This window comes from Engystomops pustulosus, chromosome 3 (assembly GCF_040894005.1).
Source record: "Engystomops pustulosus chromosome 3, aEngPut4.maternal, whole genome shotgun sequence".
Lineage (NCBI taxonomy): Eukaryota > Metazoa > Chordata > Amphibia > Anura > Leptodactylidae > Engystomops > Engystomops pustulosus.
The window spans coordinates 128,159,169-128,177,729 of record NC_092413.1 but is presented as its reverse complement, the minus strand read 5'-3'; the positions used below and the strand labels follow the sequence as shown (position 1 = coordinate 128,177,729).

General features: G+C 37.9%; 1 protein-coding gene across 2 annotated transcripts in view; it reads right to left on the bottom strand.

The window, feature by feature from the left end:
- PHIP (pleckstrin homology domain interacting protein) overlaps positions 1–18,561 on the bottom strand; it is a 68,931-nt gene that overhangs the window by 13,515 nt on the left and 36,855 nt on the right. For both annotated transcript variants that reach the window (XM_072142079.1, XM_072142080.1), the window contains exons 13-28: positions 16,703–16,801; positions 15,915–16,062; positions 14,247–14,381; positions 13,957–14,085; positions 13,171–13,396; positions 11,106–11,240; positions 8,570–8,753; positions 8,318–8,441; positions 7,414–7,554; positions 6,622–6,716; positions 5,450–5,675; positions 4,882–5,001; positions 3,353–3,460; positions 2,994–3,118; positions 2,064–2,146; positions 1,105–1,216 (exon numbers count right to left, since the gene is read on the bottom strand). In XM_072142079.1, coding sequence (XP_071998180.1) covers positions 1,105–1,216; positions 2,064–2,146; positions 2,994–3,118; positions 3,353–3,460; positions 4,882–5,001; positions 5,450–5,675; positions 6,622–6,716; positions 7,414–7,554; positions 8,318–8,441; positions 8,570–8,753; positions 11,106–11,240; positions 13,171–13,396; positions 13,957–14,085; positions 14,247–14,381; positions 15,915–16,062; positions 16,703–16,801 — 2,190 coding nt within the window. The remainder of the gene's footprint in view (positions 1–1,104; positions 1,217–2,063; positions 2,147–2,993; positions 3,119–3,352; positions 3,461–4,881; positions 5,002–5,449; positions 5,676–6,621; positions 6,717–7,413; positions 7,555–8,317; positions 8,442–8,569; positions 8,754–11,105; positions 11,241–13,170; positions 13,397–13,956; positions 14,086–14,246; positions 14,382–15,914; positions 16,063–16,702; positions 16,802–18,561) is intronic.

Genomic DNA, 18,561 nt, shown 5'->3' with positions numbered 1-18,561 from the left:
CTCTCCAGGTTCCCCTGCAGCTACTTACAGGGGACCAGTCATACGGCTACCTGATCGATAGGGCACCATAAATATACAGTCAGACTATGATAAAGGTGGGCCAAGCCGTAACACGTAGATCACTGCTTTCCCTATCCCTTCAGCATCATGATGTTTTATCGTTTTAACCCCTCCAAGACTGCCATAGCGCTATATACAGCCGATCTACATAAACCCCGTGAAGAAAGAACATTTATAAGCATCTTGACAGTGACCAACTTCAAACGGCCATATCTTCTGGACCCTAGCACATAGAAACATAATTTATGTCATTTTTCATAGGAGAATCTCCCCTTTAATATGATGTATTGAATATGTATGGATGCTTAACAGAACTGGAGGTATCCACCCTTAAAGTAGTACTAAAAGAAATTATGTACAGCTTTTCATTTCCTGTACTTTAAGAGTGGATATCTCCGGTTCTCTTAGGCATCCATACACAATCCATAAACTTTCCTATTGAATATGACACTAGAATTGTGTTTCTACATGCAAGGATTCAGGAGATATAGGTGTTTAAAATGTGCCCCCCTCCAGCCTGTCAGCTGAAGGCAGAATATAGAAGCTGCTGGAGACTCACTTTGCAGAAGTACATGCACCCTCTGCATCTGTAGCTGAACCTGGGAAAGGGTGACGGAATAATGCTGTACATATTTTTGACATATTTTGGAAAAAGTTACCACTTATTTTTCCAATTAAAGTTTTTAAATGACAAAAAAAGCTTGTTTTTTTCATAGAATTCAAATAATAAATCTTTACTGCTCAGCTTTTTTTTGTTGTTAATGTTATGCAGAAAGGGATTTCCTTCATACAACATAGCGTCTATTCAAAGTATTAAAAAAAAAAAAAAAAAAAGGCTTAAAAACTTAAGTAAAAGTATGTTTTGGGGGTCTGCCACTTTCTTCTACATTTTTCCTCTCTGATCTTGTAGTCCATACAAGTCTTTATACTTTCTGGATAAATTCAAATGTACAATAGTATTATGCCATGAACAGAAACGGTAGAATGATTGAAATACAGTCATTTACACCAACAAGTGAGAAAATGACTTCAGTAAGTGCATACCAAACATTGTAACACTGGAAAAGGCTATCCGGATAATCTGGCTGTAGTGGCTCCTGGCTCTCAATTGTTCCAAACCACCAGGCATCATCAATTACAGATCGAAACCTGTCTCCTAAGAAATATAAAGAAACACACTATCATAAACTAGGTATATTCTTTTTTATTAGCTTGAAACAAAATGAAAAATATATAGGCTCAAATTTTTTGCCTAAAATTCATAAGATGAATTAGTTTGAATTTTGTTCATACTGTTCCAAAATTATATTGTTTAGGGCATCTTTGGTTGATATGTAACATATTTCTACCTTCTGCTTGTTATACATTTCACTGCATTGTGGCCCACATGGCTGCATTCTGTTTTTTTTCTACACTACATAGAGGAATCTCACGTAGGGAAGATGCAAGCAACATTGAAAAATGGACATGTGCTATCCCTTTCTTTGAACAGATGGCACGTGCAAGGCACATGCCCATTATTTTAATGGAATACAAATCCGTTCTGTCAAGAAGTAGAACATGTACTAGTCAAACAAATACAAATATGACCATTTTGGCCACATTTCTTTGCATGTAACCTTAGGGCAGTCTGTGTGGTTGTGAATTTTTGGATGTTGCAGTTTTCCAAAATGACTAACCATTATTTAGATAATGACTTTGGTCCCCACAAGAGTCTTTTTTTTTTTATTATGGGCAGGCGTCATCACATAGCTGATCTTTTGATCAAAGCTATGTCAAAGAATTTCCCACTGTTTAAAATGAGTATGTTGAAAAAATTAATAAATGAAACAAAAATGCACTAAAATCTAACGACACTCTCCTTTCTTTTGATCGCTACTTTCAGCAGACATTTAATAGATAAATTGGAAGTTTCAGTACCTAAAAGATTTGTATTTTCATCTTAAAGATTGTGGTATTAGGTGTTCTTAATACTTATTTTTACAAAGGCCAGATATACACACCTATGCTCCACGGTCTACGCCGCGCTTCATCAAACTGCTCACGAAGAACCAGGAAGTCTATCACATCTGGCATATCATGGTATCTGGACAGAGACAGCAGTACAACATTATCAGCCATAATACAAACACACTTCGATTAAACAATGGACTCAGGACACAGAAAAATAGATGTATTCAAAAGTAGCAACTCTACTCTACATACATGGTTTAACACAAGAACTGCTAAATTCAGCTGTGGATGGAAATAATTGTGGTTCTATATAAAGTGTTCTGTTGGCAGACAGTATTAACAGAGAATTAGAATTATAGGCAGTGAGAGAGGAGCAAAGGTTACAAAAGTGTTCAAAACTCTTTAGGCAGAGCCAAGGCTGTAACTCCCTACAAGCGGTAACCTATATTCCCAGAGAAAATAAACTTGGCGAGTACAGATCTCCTACGGAAGAAGCTCACCTAACTTTACAGTCCATTATTGATATATTAACCTGAATTTCAGAATAAAAAGTAAATTACACTTTACAGTTATGCCATAAGAAATACCATGGGTTTTTAAATAGCTATTGTTCATAGTCATAACTTGATGGAATATTGGTCGGATGGAAGACTAGTCAAGGTAGTTGTCTAGTCAAATGGCTAATGCTCTTCATTCTATCTTGTAGCGTCTGATCGAACCTACCTGTGGTTAGACAATATATTCCACCAATAATCATTAAGTGATAAAATTTAGATAAAAACAACTAAGTAAAATAAATTTAACAATCATTTTATCCTCTGGCTACAAACTATGGATTCTCTAGTTCATTTTTGTGGTCAATGGAGAAATGTATCAATTTGTCTATGCAAGAAAACTAAAGTAATTTGCACCTGGCATTTTTAAAAATGCAGATGATATTGATACATTCATACAAAAAATGTGAAAATTACATAACTCACTTCATTGTAAATGCACCTCCAGTCAGTTTACCAGTGTCAGGATCAAGAAAGGCTAGCTTTAGGCAGCAAAGGGTAGGTAGGCCCACTTCATATTTGATCCCAACAATTTTCATGAGTTCTTGTTCCTGCATACACAAAAAACATGGAGGTTGGTAAAATTAGGTTATATGTGCAATATTACACAAGACCTTTCAGCAGTTTTAAAATGCTTTTCCAGTACAGTTTCCAGTTTTATGACCTTTAAAATAACTAAGTATTCTGACAACTTTGCCCCAGTGTGTATGCTTATTCCAAATAAAAGAACTAGGATAGGTTTACAAAGGCAGTCTATAGTTACCTTTTATTTTGAAGAAACTTACCCTTAGTTCCATTTTATGCCACGGCTGTTTCTTTGCATTGATTCGATAAATTTTATTTTTTTTGGCCATTTCAACATATGCTTCATGACCTTGACGAAAATAATATACCTGCAGAACAACATTTTAAGAGATAAACCTAATATTAACTCATAAGGCTAAAAATACAAAACCATACATATACACACTAATCTGTTCTCAAATGGGCATATAACAAGGTTTTCCAAGCAAATTAAATTGTTCAATATATTAGTGGGGGTTCAGTGACAAGTTATGCACAACCTTGCAGAAGTGTATCTTTCTAGATGTATATTTATTTCATAGGCATCCAATTGCTTAAATATATAGATCAAGCATGCTATAGTCTATTACTCATAATATTGGTTGTGACCCTGTATACCTCGATTTCAGAGACATATGTAGTTTATTGGAGAATCTTACTTTGCCCCTATTAGTTTGTCTAGTTTGCTGCACCACAATATTGAATTTTCTGTTGCACAGGTTATTTTCTATCTATCTATATACAGGAGGTCCCCTACTTAAGAACACCAGACTCACAGACGACCCCTAGTTACAAACGGATCAATGGATGTTTGTAATTTACCGTACTTTAGCCTTAGGCTACAAGCTATAACAGTTATCACAGGTGTCTGTAATGAAGCTTTATTGTTAATCCTGGTTCTTATGACAACCCAACATTTTTAAAATCCAATTGTCACAAAGACCAAAAAAAATTTTCACTGGGGTTGCAATAATAAAATATATAGTTCTGACTTCCATCCAAATTCAACTTAAAAACAAACCTAAAGAATCTATCCTGTACGTAACCCGGAGACTGCCTGTATACACACACATACATATTTATATATAATTTTTATATATATTTAAATATTTATCTATCTATGTAAATCCCCAATAGTAGGGAAGGAGCAGCACTGTAGCAACAACAAATGTTTTCCATCGGGTGCACGCATCAAATGATTCTGGATCCAAGATGCATGTAAACTACAAATGCAGAATCCAACTAAAGCAGAACTCAAATACAGTGCGATTGGCTTATTCACCAACAATGAACATATTTTAGCCCCTCTATGGAAAATGGCTCCAAGTGAGAGCTGAAATATTGTATAGTTTTTATGAAGGACTGCTACTTCCTTGGATTCTCCAGTTACCCATATCTATCTATATTCAGAAATGGGTCAGCATTCCAAAATAGATATATATATCTATATGTATACATATACACAGTGGAGTAAAGGAACACAGAGACCGGCAGCAGCAGTTCAAGCCACACAAGTTGCTTGTGGCAACCAATCAGAGCTCAACTTTCATTTTACTACACAAATGCAAAAGTGTTGCTCAGTTTTTATAAATGAGGTTCACAGTGTGTGTTACAAGTCAGAGTACTGAAGAGTGTGAAGGAGTATTGGGTAAACTACGTCAATTGCAGCAAACCAAACAAACAAATATGGAAGGACTACAAGTGAATACTATTCAACACATTTTTTTTTTTTTTAAATAAAATAGGTTACCTCATCACCCATCTGTGGAACAAAGGGACATCGCCTCGGCATAGTGTCTGTAATCCACACAGAAGGCAGCCAGTCTTCCAGGGTCAAACCTTGCTCTGTTAGTTCTGCGACTGGTAGATGCTGGCAAAAATAATGAAAATTAAAAGACTTCACTATAAAGTTTTAGTGACAAATAAAAATTATAATTTATAGGCTCTTATTACTAGTAAATATCAGGACACAAGATATAAAACACTCTGGTTGTTAATACATCCCCTAAAAATTACACAAAAAATTACCATCAACCTTGTTATCAGGCAGGTACTGAGGTTCCATGTAGAGCCCACTTCTACATAGTATGATGGAACATAATACTTAATGTATAGAACCTAATGCTTAAATGCAAATCAACCATCAAAATCGAACGTTCACAAATTTTTCAAAATTACACAAGCCCTGTGCCTACCCACTGTGCTGGTGTGGAGGTGTCGTAGCCACTGTAGGAATCACAGAAAACTGCCATAGAAGCAGTGATAAATCTGCCCCCCATTCGAAAACTCACTGAATACAAGGTTACAGGACATCTCACCTTTTTCTTCCGTTCTTTTGGTTTCTTTTTCCTTGGCGAGACATCTTTTTCATCAGCTCCCTTTTTCCTTTCTTTTTTATTTTGCTTCTGCTTGAACTTCTCATTTCCTTCTTCAGCATCTGAACTGCTTTCTGCTTTCTTATTTTTAAGTTTAGTCATTTTCTTTGGAGGCTGTAAATTTATTCCTGCGTCAGCAGTCCAGTCCGAGTAATCACTGGAGTAGTCACTAAAAAAAAAAAATTATACATATATGTATATATTGTCTCATGTTATTACACCACTATGAATATGTATCACGTTATCCGTGATAATGTCTGTTAAAAAACGACTAAAATGGCCGCCGATGAATTGCAAGACTACACCTACGGAAGCCTTGTGCGTCCAAAAAGGGTAAAGAACTACCAATATGGTAGTGTGAAAATAAAAGAACTACATCTACGGATACTTTATGGGACCAAAAGGGGGGGGGGAAATCAAACAGGATCGCTGTGGCTGGATTTCTACACTGGAAATATGCTGAAAATAGGTGATGTATAAAATATTATGCCAATATTGTTTCTGTAGCCTCATTTAGGCCGTGTGGTCTAAGATTTTTTAATTTATACATCCAGAAAATTTCTTTCCTTTTTAAAATCTCAAATTGGTTGGATGTTTCATCACTCACGTGATCTATCGGCATAATGTTATATTGAATGTTCTCTTTATGTTTTAGTTCCATATGTCTAGAAAGGCTGCGATTTCGGTTGAGTCTGCAGTGTAGAGGTTGCGTAGTTTTACCTATATACTGTATTTACGCAAGCTAGAAAACACCACTGTTTTGAGAGTCTAGATTACGGTTTCGTCAGGCAGCATAACAGAAAGCAATTGCAATTTACAGTGGCCACAATCCTATGACCCAGGCATCCTTGTAACCCAAATCAGGCCTCTTAAATGGATGTGCAAGCCTTCCAAAATTTTAGGATGTTTTGGGTGATATAAAGTCTGCTGTTCAACCTAACTCTGAATTAATTGGTTGGAAATTCCTGGCAACAAAGGAATCCCTTCCTCATCCAATCCCTACCCTTCCTCGGTTGAACTTGATGGACAAGTGTCTTTTTTCAACCGTATAAACTATGAAACAAATATTAAAAGAAATAGATCACAGAATGCCGCAAATACAAAGATTAGATTACCTTGAGCTACTGTCATCACTGTTCCAGTTAGGTTTGTCTTCATCTTCAGAGGTAACAACACTTGCTGCCACTGCCTCACTCTCAGCATCTACTTCCTAGTTTGTAAAAAAAAAAAAAAAAAGAGAAGAACTAAGAACACTATTCCACTGAATAAATAGCACCGGTACCTCAAAATGTAGAAAATGGTGAAATGATAACCCAGCAACACTAGTAGATATAGTAATAATCTAAGGCATACTTAGGAACAAGCACAAAAATGACCACCAGTCCAGGGATTAAAAGGACTTAAAAAAAATTCTATAAGCCTTGCTTTTATCCCAACCGCTGCCGTGCGCTTGCGACAGCATCAGTTGCAACATATAGCAGGCCTGCAGCAGTAGTCTGAATTGGAATACTGGCTTTGGCGGCTCTGCAGGTGAACGGGAGCACCAGAGGTCAATATAAGTGGCTTATTGTTTTGATAGACAACAGTAACACCTAACTCTCCCACCCCTTCCCCCCAGATTGAGGTCACTAACAAGTCATACAGTGGCGCCGGTACAAAGTTGGCTGCGAGGTCCAATCAAATGCATTGGAATGTGCCCCATCCGAGTATGCCAGATTTATACCATCCCATACTATTTAAAACTTTGGAATACACTCACTTATACAGTACACGGGAAGCCATCTATAGTTAATTTACATTTCCCATAAAGGTAATTTTGGATAGGGGATTTCATGAAAATGTGCAACAGTTGTCACAATAACATTAAATGTAACCTAGCATGGAAGAAATATTAAATAAAGTCTCACATCTGATGAGCTATTTTCATTCTCTACACCTTCTGAAGGCTCCGTGTGTTCTTCTAAAGCAGCCCTTGTTCGATAGTTGTGTGGTCCTGTCTGCTGCCTTTTTGCATCTCCAGGTTCCAATAATGGCTCATGAGAATGGTTCTAAAACACATAAAAATAGGCAAAGCAAATTTCAAACTTGGCACTTAATAACCAGCCAAATATGGAAGCATAAATACTTATTTTCTACAATATTCGGAAGTCTGTTTCTCACTGCTAGTAGACTCCCTTTAATACAGTAATAAAGACTACATTTAAAGAGGACCTTTCACCACCCCAAATATCCTAAAGTGACCATAACATCAAATACGCACTTGCATCCTAAATCAGGGGCACTTTGAATTTTCCTCCTAGCCCCCTCCGTTCCTGAGATAAGAGCCTTGGCATCTAACTGTTCACTGTGCTGTATCATAAGAGAGGAGGAGCTGCAGCACGGGTGGCGTGATTATGCTAATATCCTCTGACACCATCCAATCAGTGGTGAAAGGTGTCAGAAGAGATTCCTTTCTTGCCATGAAGGGCATAGCTGTAGCTGCTGCGCGCTCCCGGCATAATGTTGCTCGTGAGACTCCGCTGTGTTCCATAAGCTTCACAGAGCCAAGCAGCTGCGTGCACCCGGCAGTGCAGAGACAATATGCCGGGAGCGTGCAGCAGCCACAGCTGTGCTGGTACACCGCAAGAAAGGAATCTCTTCCCTGACACCTTCCACCGCCGATTGGATGGCGTCAGAGGATATTAGCATAATCACACCCCCACCTTTGCTGCAGCTCCTCCTTTCTGACGATACAGCACAGTGAATAGTTTAGGATATTTGTGGTGGTGAAAGGTCCTCTTTAAAGATGTAATACACTTTTGAGTAACTCACCTTTGGACCAGAAATGGCTTTATTTTCTCTAACAGTGTGGTTTGAAAGGGATTTCCTTTTCTCCTCTGCTTTGTAAAGATGTATTTCTTCTTCACCTTTTGCTGTCCTCCATTCCTCCTGTTTGCTAGGGGTATAATTGGGAGAATTCCAGAGGCATTAAAAAGTAAAATAAAAAACACAAGATGATGCAGATCCCTGCACCAATATCTTATCACAGACCAAAACTATTTTAAGTTACACAACATTGCTTACCTGGCTACCGCAGGTGGAAGTTCTGGAACTACTACTCTACGACTCCAAGCCACAAGGTCACGTTCAGTAGCCATTTCACTTCGTGGTGCATTACTGTGCATCTGTCGAACACCCTCAATTTGCCCACTCCGTCGTAAGCCAATATTTGGCGGAGAATGGACTTCAGAAGTTGAACTCACGGAAGCTGTTAAGTATAATTAGAATTTATGTTTCCTCTTTGTACTGGGTAATGCAAGACATTTATTTAGAACAGTGTGTTTACTGAGTACATTGCCACAAATCTGCCGGCCTGCACTCTCCAGTCCGAACGCATTCCTGATATATTTGGCAATTACATCCAACTCCCCGAAGTCAGGAAATACAGCATGTATAACATCTGGCGCAGAAGAGAACTTCTATAACCCCTTCCCGCCAAGGCCTTTTTTGATTTTGAGTTTTCCTTTTTCATTCCCCACATTTAAAAATCTATAAACTTTTTTATTATTCAATGTACAGAGCTGTGTGAGGGTTGTTTTCTGCACAACAAATTGCACTTTGCAGTGAATGTATTTAATATTCCACACTGTGTACTGGGAAGAGTGAAATAAATCAGCTATTTTCTTGTTCACTGGTTTATATGACTTTCACTGTGCACCCCAAATGAGAGGTCTGCTTTATTCTTTGGGTCGGTACAATCACAGGAATACTAAATTTGTATAGGGTTTAATAAATTAAAAAAAAAAAAAAAAACCCTTCTGTATATATATATTAACAAATTTTTAATTTCACCATCTTCTGGCGCTTTTTCATACTTTGGTCTACGGAGCTGAGTAACATGTCTTTTGTTGCGAGATGAGATTACAGTTGCATTATTACCATTTTGATGTCTTAATGGCCTTTTGATCACTTTTTATTAAAAAAAAAATGTTAGGTTTCAAAATGGGGAAAGGCGGCGTTTTGAATGTTTTCACGTTATGGGGTTGATTAATGGGAATAACATATTTTGATATACCCTTCTTAGCACTACAACGTATATGTACTGCGCAGTGTGTGAAGGAGTTAAAGAAACATTTAAACTTTCAAGTGACAGAGGCCTAAAAAAAGGAAAACCCCAGAAATTTCCAGTTATTGAAAGTTTACCACTTAATGTACGTAAAAGAACTTTTAGAACGTTTTTAACTCATTAGGTGTTTCACAGGGTTAAAACATAATGGAGGTGCAATTTAAAAATTGAAATTTTTTTGGAAATCACATTCATTTTGGCCCATAAATTACACATTAACAATAAACTGAATGATGGAAAGCTCTACAAAATCTAAAAACCAATTTTGGCAACACTAAATTAGAGTTAGTAAACTTCTGAATGCGAATTCAACAGTGCATATAAAAGCGTCATTCAGAGCAGCACTTTCCCAATTTACCTAAATAATAACTAAATTGGAGAAAATCTCATTTGCTTTTGCATCGCCATGTTTCCAGAGGCATAAATTTTGCATTTTTCAGTTAAAGCTGGTTAAAGGAAACCTACCACCATGGATCTACCTACACAAGTAGATCGTGTTGGTAGGTGCATCTATAGGATGTGAGGATAGCCTTTTAAGGGCTAATCCTCACATCCCCACAATCTTTTAAGAACTTTAATTTCCCCAATACGCAGATTTTCTAAAGAGGCTACTGGGGCGTGGAGTGGCCGGAGCTGAGGCTACTGGGGCGTGGAGTGGCCGGAGCTGAGGCTACGCGGCGCGTCTACTCCACAGTAGCCTCTTTGACCCTCCTACCAGATGTCCTTGGAGCGCAGCTCCTTAAAAGGGCTATCCTCACGTCCTATCAATGCACCTATCACCCGATCTACCTTTATAGGTAGATCTGTAGTGGAAGGTTTCTTTTAAGGGCTTTTTGCGTGTAAAGTTGATTTTCTTAAGAGGTATCATTGTGGAGCACATTCCTTTTTATGATCACTTTTTACAATATTTTTTGTGAAGGGAATTAATGAAAAATCATTTAATTTTGGTTTGTTTTTTGTCAGAGTTCACCATACAGGTCCAATAATGCTGCATATTTATTGTACAGATTGTTATAGACATGGAGATACCAAATATATGGGAATTTTTGTTTTTTTATACTTTTATTAGATAACATGGAAAGCTGGTTTTAGGAACTTATTTATGGTTCTAAAATGTTTTTTAAATGTATTTTTTGTTTTTTTACTTGATCACTTGTTCAACCTACTGCACTGCAATACTCATATACATATATACATAAACACACATATACAGTATATACTAACTAAACTGCATTTACTGAACTATGGTGAGGTAATGAAAAGTTTTATTAACACTGGGGCGGGGAGATGTTATCAAAGTTTTTTTAATTACTAAGTGTGTGACAGACACACACTGCCACTGTGCTTCCTTCTTCCTTTCTGACAGATAATGATCTGTATAAATATATTACCACATTCACAGTACATGGGTAAGTAAGTATGCCCAGTATATCAATGCTTGATTCTGATGGTAGATTTCTTTTGAGGTTTAACTAAGAAATTTAAGATGTTCACCTCTGGCTGAACGGTAGCTGCTGTGCCCAGTTTCAGCATTTATTCGCTGGTCTTGTTCCTGCTGTAATCGTTGGATGAGGCTGTCCAACGGACTTACTTCATTACTGGTTTGCTGACTGAGAACTTGGTTCAGACCTGTGTAGAAATAAACAAAGAACTAGAAATTTATATACAACAATTATTAGAAAAAGAAAACCGAAAAAAGGTACATTAGAAATGATGATCATCCTGACTGAGCTACATGCGAAACCATTAAAAACACCACTTTTGATCTTGATGGACACTAGACCTTTAATTCAAGAAATAAGAGGTTTCAAAACCTTAGAAAATGCTGACAGACAGCCAAGGGGTCTCCTGTATTCTTGATCTGCAGGCTGAAGACAAGGCAACTGCACAAATGCCTGGCACAAGGTGAATGGCTGACTGAAGGAGCAAAAAAAGGTTTATGTAAAGATATTTAACCCCTTCACGACACCCATAAGGCTATATACGTCCTATTTGCAGAAAGGACGTTTATAAACATCATGACCGGCTAGATTTTCTGAACTCTGGCACATAGAAACAATTCTGGGCATATATTAAACAGGATCGGATTGTGTATGGTTGCTAAACAGAAACAGAGATATCCACCCTATAATTTGCTAAAAAAAAAAAAAAAAAAAAAAAAAAGTAGATTTTTATGTTCAGCTTTAGGTTCAGATTGTAACTTTATAGGAATTCCACCATTTATTTTATGTATTGTGACCAAAACATACCTCAAGGATGCTGTAACTACACTGTTGCAGAAACCCATCTTGTTACATCCCTGAACCGAGTGGGTTTTTCTCAAAAATACAATTATAAAATTCTGGACCTTGGAAAAGCTGGGTTGCATGCAGACTGCCTACATAAACACATTACACAGAGATTCCTGACCTATCCAGACAGGACTAATCAACCCGAGCTGGATGACTGATACACAGCAGCTGGTGAATGGAGCAGCGATTGATTACTTGAACCAGTCAGGGACAACACAGTGATGACAAATTCTCAGCTTATGCTGGGCAGTCAAGGCTGAATCAGTGCATAATTATGGTGTGCATAGAGCGCCAGGGCAGCCAGAGGAGTGACAGAGCCTTGTTATCATAATTTTATAATTGTTTTTTCAGTAAAACCACTCGGTTCAAGAATGAAAGATATGTTTCTACATCAATATAGCTAAAGCATTCTCAAGGTATGTTTGGTTCAGAATGCATAAAAACAAATGGTAGATTTCAGAGTTGATATCTCCAGTTCTGTTCAGCATCCATGCACAATCCTTAGATCATAGTAAAGGGGAGACTTTCCTGTTTAATATCACATCGATAGCTGTGTTTCTATCTCCAAGGGTTCAGAAGATTTGAAATGTGCCCCCTACCGTCTGTCAGTTGAAGGCAGAATATAGAAGAAGCTGCAGGAGACTTTCACTTTGCAGAAGTACATGCACCCTCTGCATCTGTAGCTGAACCTGGGAAAAGGTGATGGAGTACTGCTGTACATATTTATAACATTTTTTGGTAAAAATGACCACTTAGTAAAAGTTACTAGTTAATCGGACAAAATGACAAAACATTTTAAAAAAATATATATATTTTATCATTTAGTCTTTATTTAGTTATTATATATACAGAACATGGTATACACATATTACAATGTAAAGCAAATGTAATAGTTGAATATGCATAGATTGTAACCTACAGAAAAGCAACCTGTCTCCTCTCAAATGAGAGAGAAAAAGAATTAGAAAACAATTCTATCACCTAACTTGTATGTTTCAGTCAAATTGATAAACACTTGGGCTTATATCTAAACTAAGAAGAGCAAGAAAAAAAGCTATTTTTTATTTTAAGATTTGTCAATTATTGGTAGATTATATGACGAAAATATGTAATTAATAAAACTATCCTATCAAGTCTAACACGTCATGAGAAAAAGTAAAAATTGTTATGATATGCAAAACTTTTTTCAGCGATATCGTCATTAAAAGAAGCACATAGCAGAAAAATTTGGCATCAATGACTATTAGTCACAAAAGGGTTAAACATACCTGAAGAAGTGACACCCATCTGAGGGATGAGTTGCTCGTCCCTACAATTTTCCCGACCAGGAACAAGACGTTGGTATCTGGCTGGATGGGGATTACCATCAACATCTACTAGAAATGGTGGTGGCATAAGGTGGGGAGCCTGCTGTGTTTGTTCATCTAGAACATAATTGTTTGCATCACGGATAAGAGGTCGATAATCACTGTGAAAGAACATCTGGTCTGCTATCTGAAAAACAAGGCAATCAAATTATTACACGCCAATTAGAATGTTATAGATTGCTTTAAAAGTTTATTAAAAACTTTTAAAGAAGCCATCACATAGCAGCAAATCTTAATCATCTACAATTAGCAGTCCACAACTACGGCCTCTTGGCCACAACCATTTTTCTCAATGTTACATGGCACTCAGACTGAACTCCGAAAACAATGGCGGAGATATATCAAACTGTCTATGACGGTAAACTGGGTGTAAAAGGGTGTGTGTGTGTGCCAGAAATAACCAATTCACCTGAAAATTCAGTCTGTGTGTCAGAAAATTCAATATTGTGGCGCAGCAAACTAGAACAACTAATAGGAGGTGCAAAGTACAACTCTCTAGTGTGCACCAGAATAATCATCCAGCACCAGACACAGTTATGAATCTGGGGCAGCAGAGAAATGTCTACTTCTACTCTGACTAAAGCCGCACGATTATCACCACGGTTCGTGGGCTAGTGGCCTAACGGCTAGCATGTCACTGATCCTACCATTAATTTTTCTCATTTGTTTTTTAAAAAGACAAATTACCTTGTCATATTTGCTGCTAGAACCAAAGCCAAAAATCAACAGATGGCCATGAGAGTCAGTGCACGCAAAGTGTTGCCCATCAGGAGAGCACTTACAGTCAAACACTGCCCCATGCCCTTGTCCTTCAATCTGCAAGATAGTAAAAACATAAAATATCATGTTAGACCATTCACATCAATTTCAAATTGAAATGAAAAGTGTTTGAAACCAGTTTTTTTTTTCAATAATGCACAAGATATAAAGTATTATATAATTGAACTCTGCAGGTCAGAAAACAGCCATTGCCTTACCATGTTAAAGTAAGACCGGATCTTGACCCCACGAACTAGATCCCAAACGATAACATTTCCATCATGGCCTGCTGAAAACAACACCCTTGGATCAAATGGATGAGACTCTAGCACAAAAACTTCATCCTCATGACCCTGAAAGGATTTAGTAAAACTATTTTATTAAGTAAAACAAAAAGAGAAAAAAAAAAAAAGTTGGTGTTTACAAGAAATGTACAGCTGTAGTAGGGAACATGAATACTGAAAAACATTTCTGTGTTTACTTCAATTTGTTTGCCTAGATAACGTTGTTTAGAGAACTCACTGGTGAGACTTTACAGCTACGGCCTGAGAACAGTCCAGTTCAATCATTACATGCAATACCCACCTGCTGCCACTGACAGTTTGTCACCAAGGACAGTTAAGAAAACAGTCACTGACAGCAATTGGGTGGTGGAAGCCGCATCCAAAATAATCCAGACTCCTCTTTTTGCACAGCTACAAGGGACAGCATTTAACCCAAGAAATTAAAGGGGTATTATCAACCGCTTGCTCACAATTCATATAAATTCATCTGTATATATTTATTTATTTATCTATATATCTCTCTGCACATACATACACTTCTTAAATTGGATGTTATCAAAGAAAATATACCCATGTAAAGATAATTTCCCATAACTGCACTGATATGGTGCCTTAGAAATAAAGGTCAGTTGTCCTTGGATACAACCACCGCTGCTAGAGTGATTGCATAGGAAATGTCCAGGAGCTAGTGCATGCCCCAAAGCCGTTACATATGCTTGGCCACTGTTTGAAGAATGCGGTGGTGGAAGTATCCAAGGACAACTATCTTGTTTCTAAGAGACTTAATTAAAGGGAAATAATCTTACCATAGGAACTTATTTTATTACATAGCAATTCAAGAAATTTATTTTTTGCATGCTGTATAACCCACATTTTCCCCTAGCTCAGAAATATGCTGTAATTTATAGTTATCACAATTTTTGTATCATCTTGTACCTTTTAATGTTTTCATTCTATCCTCAGATTCGATAAAGCAGCCCGAGAACCCCTCCTTGTTTTATCTTCACAGGCTGTTACAATGAGCAGATTAGGTCTCTTCTGCTGCTAGATTACACAGGCAGAGGGAGGGAGGGCGAGACATGTAACATAGTAACAGCCTCTGAATGTGCAGCACTGAGGGGCTCTGGTAATGCCTCCAGGGCCCTTCAGGCTTATTAGCATAGTTTAGCTTAGTTGAGGTCATGGATAACAAATATAAAAACATTAACACATTCACAGTGCCTGAATCTATGGGAAATGCCCATAGGTCTCCCCTCCCATGTCTAGCAGTGTCTGTAGACCTTGTGATGAGTATCTCTGTATATCAAGTGAATGTGATTTAGAAAAGTAATTAAAATGTGGGGGAAGGGGTAGTGTGGTGTCAGGAAAAGTAACACAATTTTTTTATTTTCTGCTCAGAGCAAAAAAAAAAAAAAGCATAGTCTAAATTGCTTTTTCTAAATCACATTCACTTGATAGCCTTATATACAGGGAGATTTATCACAAGGAAGGGGAGACTGGGCCTTCTAGAGACTAGTTTTATTGGTTCAAATTTGCAGTGTAAAATTCTGACACTTCTAATAATTTTTACAAATTAAATAACTTCATAGTTCAGCTTGTTACCATTAGGATATGGATGAGCTGTCCAGTGTACGAGTTCCAAACTTTTAGTGTCATATTATTGACTGCTGTGATCACACAGGTGTCATGACGATCCCATGCCACCATTGTCACTTTTAGCTTTGTTATCTTGTCTTCTATACCTTGAGTGCTATTCCAGAGAGGATGGGAAAAGGGATCAATAGTTAAAATGTTTTAACTCGCATTTTTTTTTGAGAGTGAAGACATTGAAAACAATGTTGCATTATCACATAATACTTTTCTCAGAAAATAAAGTTACAGAGTTAGGATCCGTGCCACTTGCAATGGATATTCCCATGCGGTGCATCCAATTCTCTTCTGAGAGGAGGCCTAGTAGGCACACCTCTGGGCTGTGCTCTACAGGTAGAGAAATCAGCATGGACATAATGCAGATAACTGCTACCAAAAATATGTTTGTATAAGAAAAGCCCACATCATAAGCCATAACTTCACATTAAGCACCTGACAACATGAACTAATGGCTGACACAACCATCTTATTCAGGACAGCCCCCTGTGGTCAAAAATGTTTTATGCACGAAATGTCTGATGTGCTATCCTGTAGTTAATCCCAATGCTGCGTTCACACTTTGCAGTTAAACCTGCATCTCTACTACATCATAAAGAACTACATTTAGTTTATTGAATGTTTTCTACCTGTTAAACAAAGAAACTGCACTTAAAACTCAATACAGTTCTTTACAATGCTTACAGGCTTTGTAGTATTCCGACCTGCACAGACACATTTTAAAACCTGTACTCTAGACAAACCTAGACGGACGAGTCGCCATGTCTAGCAATATGCTTCTCCACTCCCTCTTCTTAAATTGCCAAATTCGAGCAGTCCCATCACGGCTTCCACTTACAAATCTGTGAAAGGAAAAATCAAAGTTCAAACCCATGTACTTGTAAAGAGCCACTACATTTTTTTACAAACTTTGAATAAATCAATAGTCCAGTGTGTGTTGATGAGAAGTATGTCACCATTCTTCATGACAATGTGGGTGGAGACCTGCTTCTGCTCACTACCCACCTCCTCCATAGAGAATTTTTGTAATCCAATGGGTAATGTTACATAAACTATGGAGCAAGATAGAGGACAAACTTATTACAGTTGTACATGTCGCATCAGTCACAGATGCCAGGAGCCGCACGTTTGCCATGTAACTCCTCAGCATTGTGACACACAGAAACCAAGGAGTAATGCCTGCCTGGATGGAAGGATTATTATGTAAAAAGCAAAAATAAAGTGGCAGCCTCCATTATGACATCTAGGTTCTACTGCCAGAAGGGTTTAGTGTTATGAAGATTAGCACAATTGCTCTATATCTTTTATGAACTTATTTACATAATCTGCCTGCTGTGCCAACAAATAGAATTTAAAAGGGGTATTCCCACTACAAGTTTCTTAAATGTGCTCAGGATAACAAAACACATTCTCAAATTCACAGTTATTTAAGGAAACCAGGGACCTCATTTTCACTAAAGACAGGTTGCAGAAGCCCATCACACCTGCAGTAGAAATCTGCCTTTCTGCCTTTTCTAAGCATTTGCATTATAATATAATTGTGTGTTATAACTTACCTGGCATCCTGACAAAATCCTGGGTTAGTCCCAGGTGCTGGATTTTGGTTTGGATGCAATTCAAAAAACAACATGTGCCTTGTCTGTGTTACTCACTCCTCAGAGCTTAGCCCCCACCTGTGTGCCCTTTACAGCTCCTCCTTCTCAGAGGTCACAGCCTGTGAGATGACATAAGTTGGGGAGGGACATAGCTGTAGGGGAGCACAAAGATGGAGGCAGCCTGCAGCACACGTTTTGAAATACATCCAAACCAAAGTCCAGCCCCTGGGACTACCCCAGGATTTTGCCAGGATGCAAGAGTAAGTTATAACACACAATTATATTGTAATACAAATGCTTAGAAAAGGCACAGAGGCATTTTTGCACTGCAGGTGTCATGGGCTTTTACAATCTGTCTTTAGTGAAAATGAGGTCCTGGTGACAGGTTCTCTAACAAAAATACAGCATTTCACAGATATACTTCTAACCCGTCTCCATCAGTCCGGGTGTACACAATCACCGTTGCCCCTGGTTTCCGACCTTGTACCTCCGGACTTTAGTATCAGCAGCCATCTTGCCTGATGCTGTGGAGCAAAGCTCTTCTCTGCTTCCTACAGCGGCCCCTCGCATTCTAGGACTGAGCCCACAGTGATACACACTCACTACCTGCTGGCAAACACCAGCAGCAGCGAGAGGAGAGCTACAAGCTACAGGCAGATAAGTTCTTTATCCAGGGAGGGAGGCAAATCAGATCTGATAGTGTGAGAGATGTAGCAGAGCTGACTGTATCATTGTGTCTAATATGCATCTCATCTATGATCCATCTTAGTGATAGGTACTAAAACAGCAATAAAACTCAGTAAAATTGTAAAGTAAGGGGTTAAAAAAAATTATCTTTATTGTGTAAACATCACTAGGGGATTGAAATTTGAGAATTTGCTTTTGCGGACAAACAATTTAAGGGAAATTTCCGATTGACATTGGGACTTGGGGATGATGACAAGAGGAAGTTAGTTACACCGTGCCACCGTGGGTCTACAACGTACTATAGGAGGATGTAGTACTTG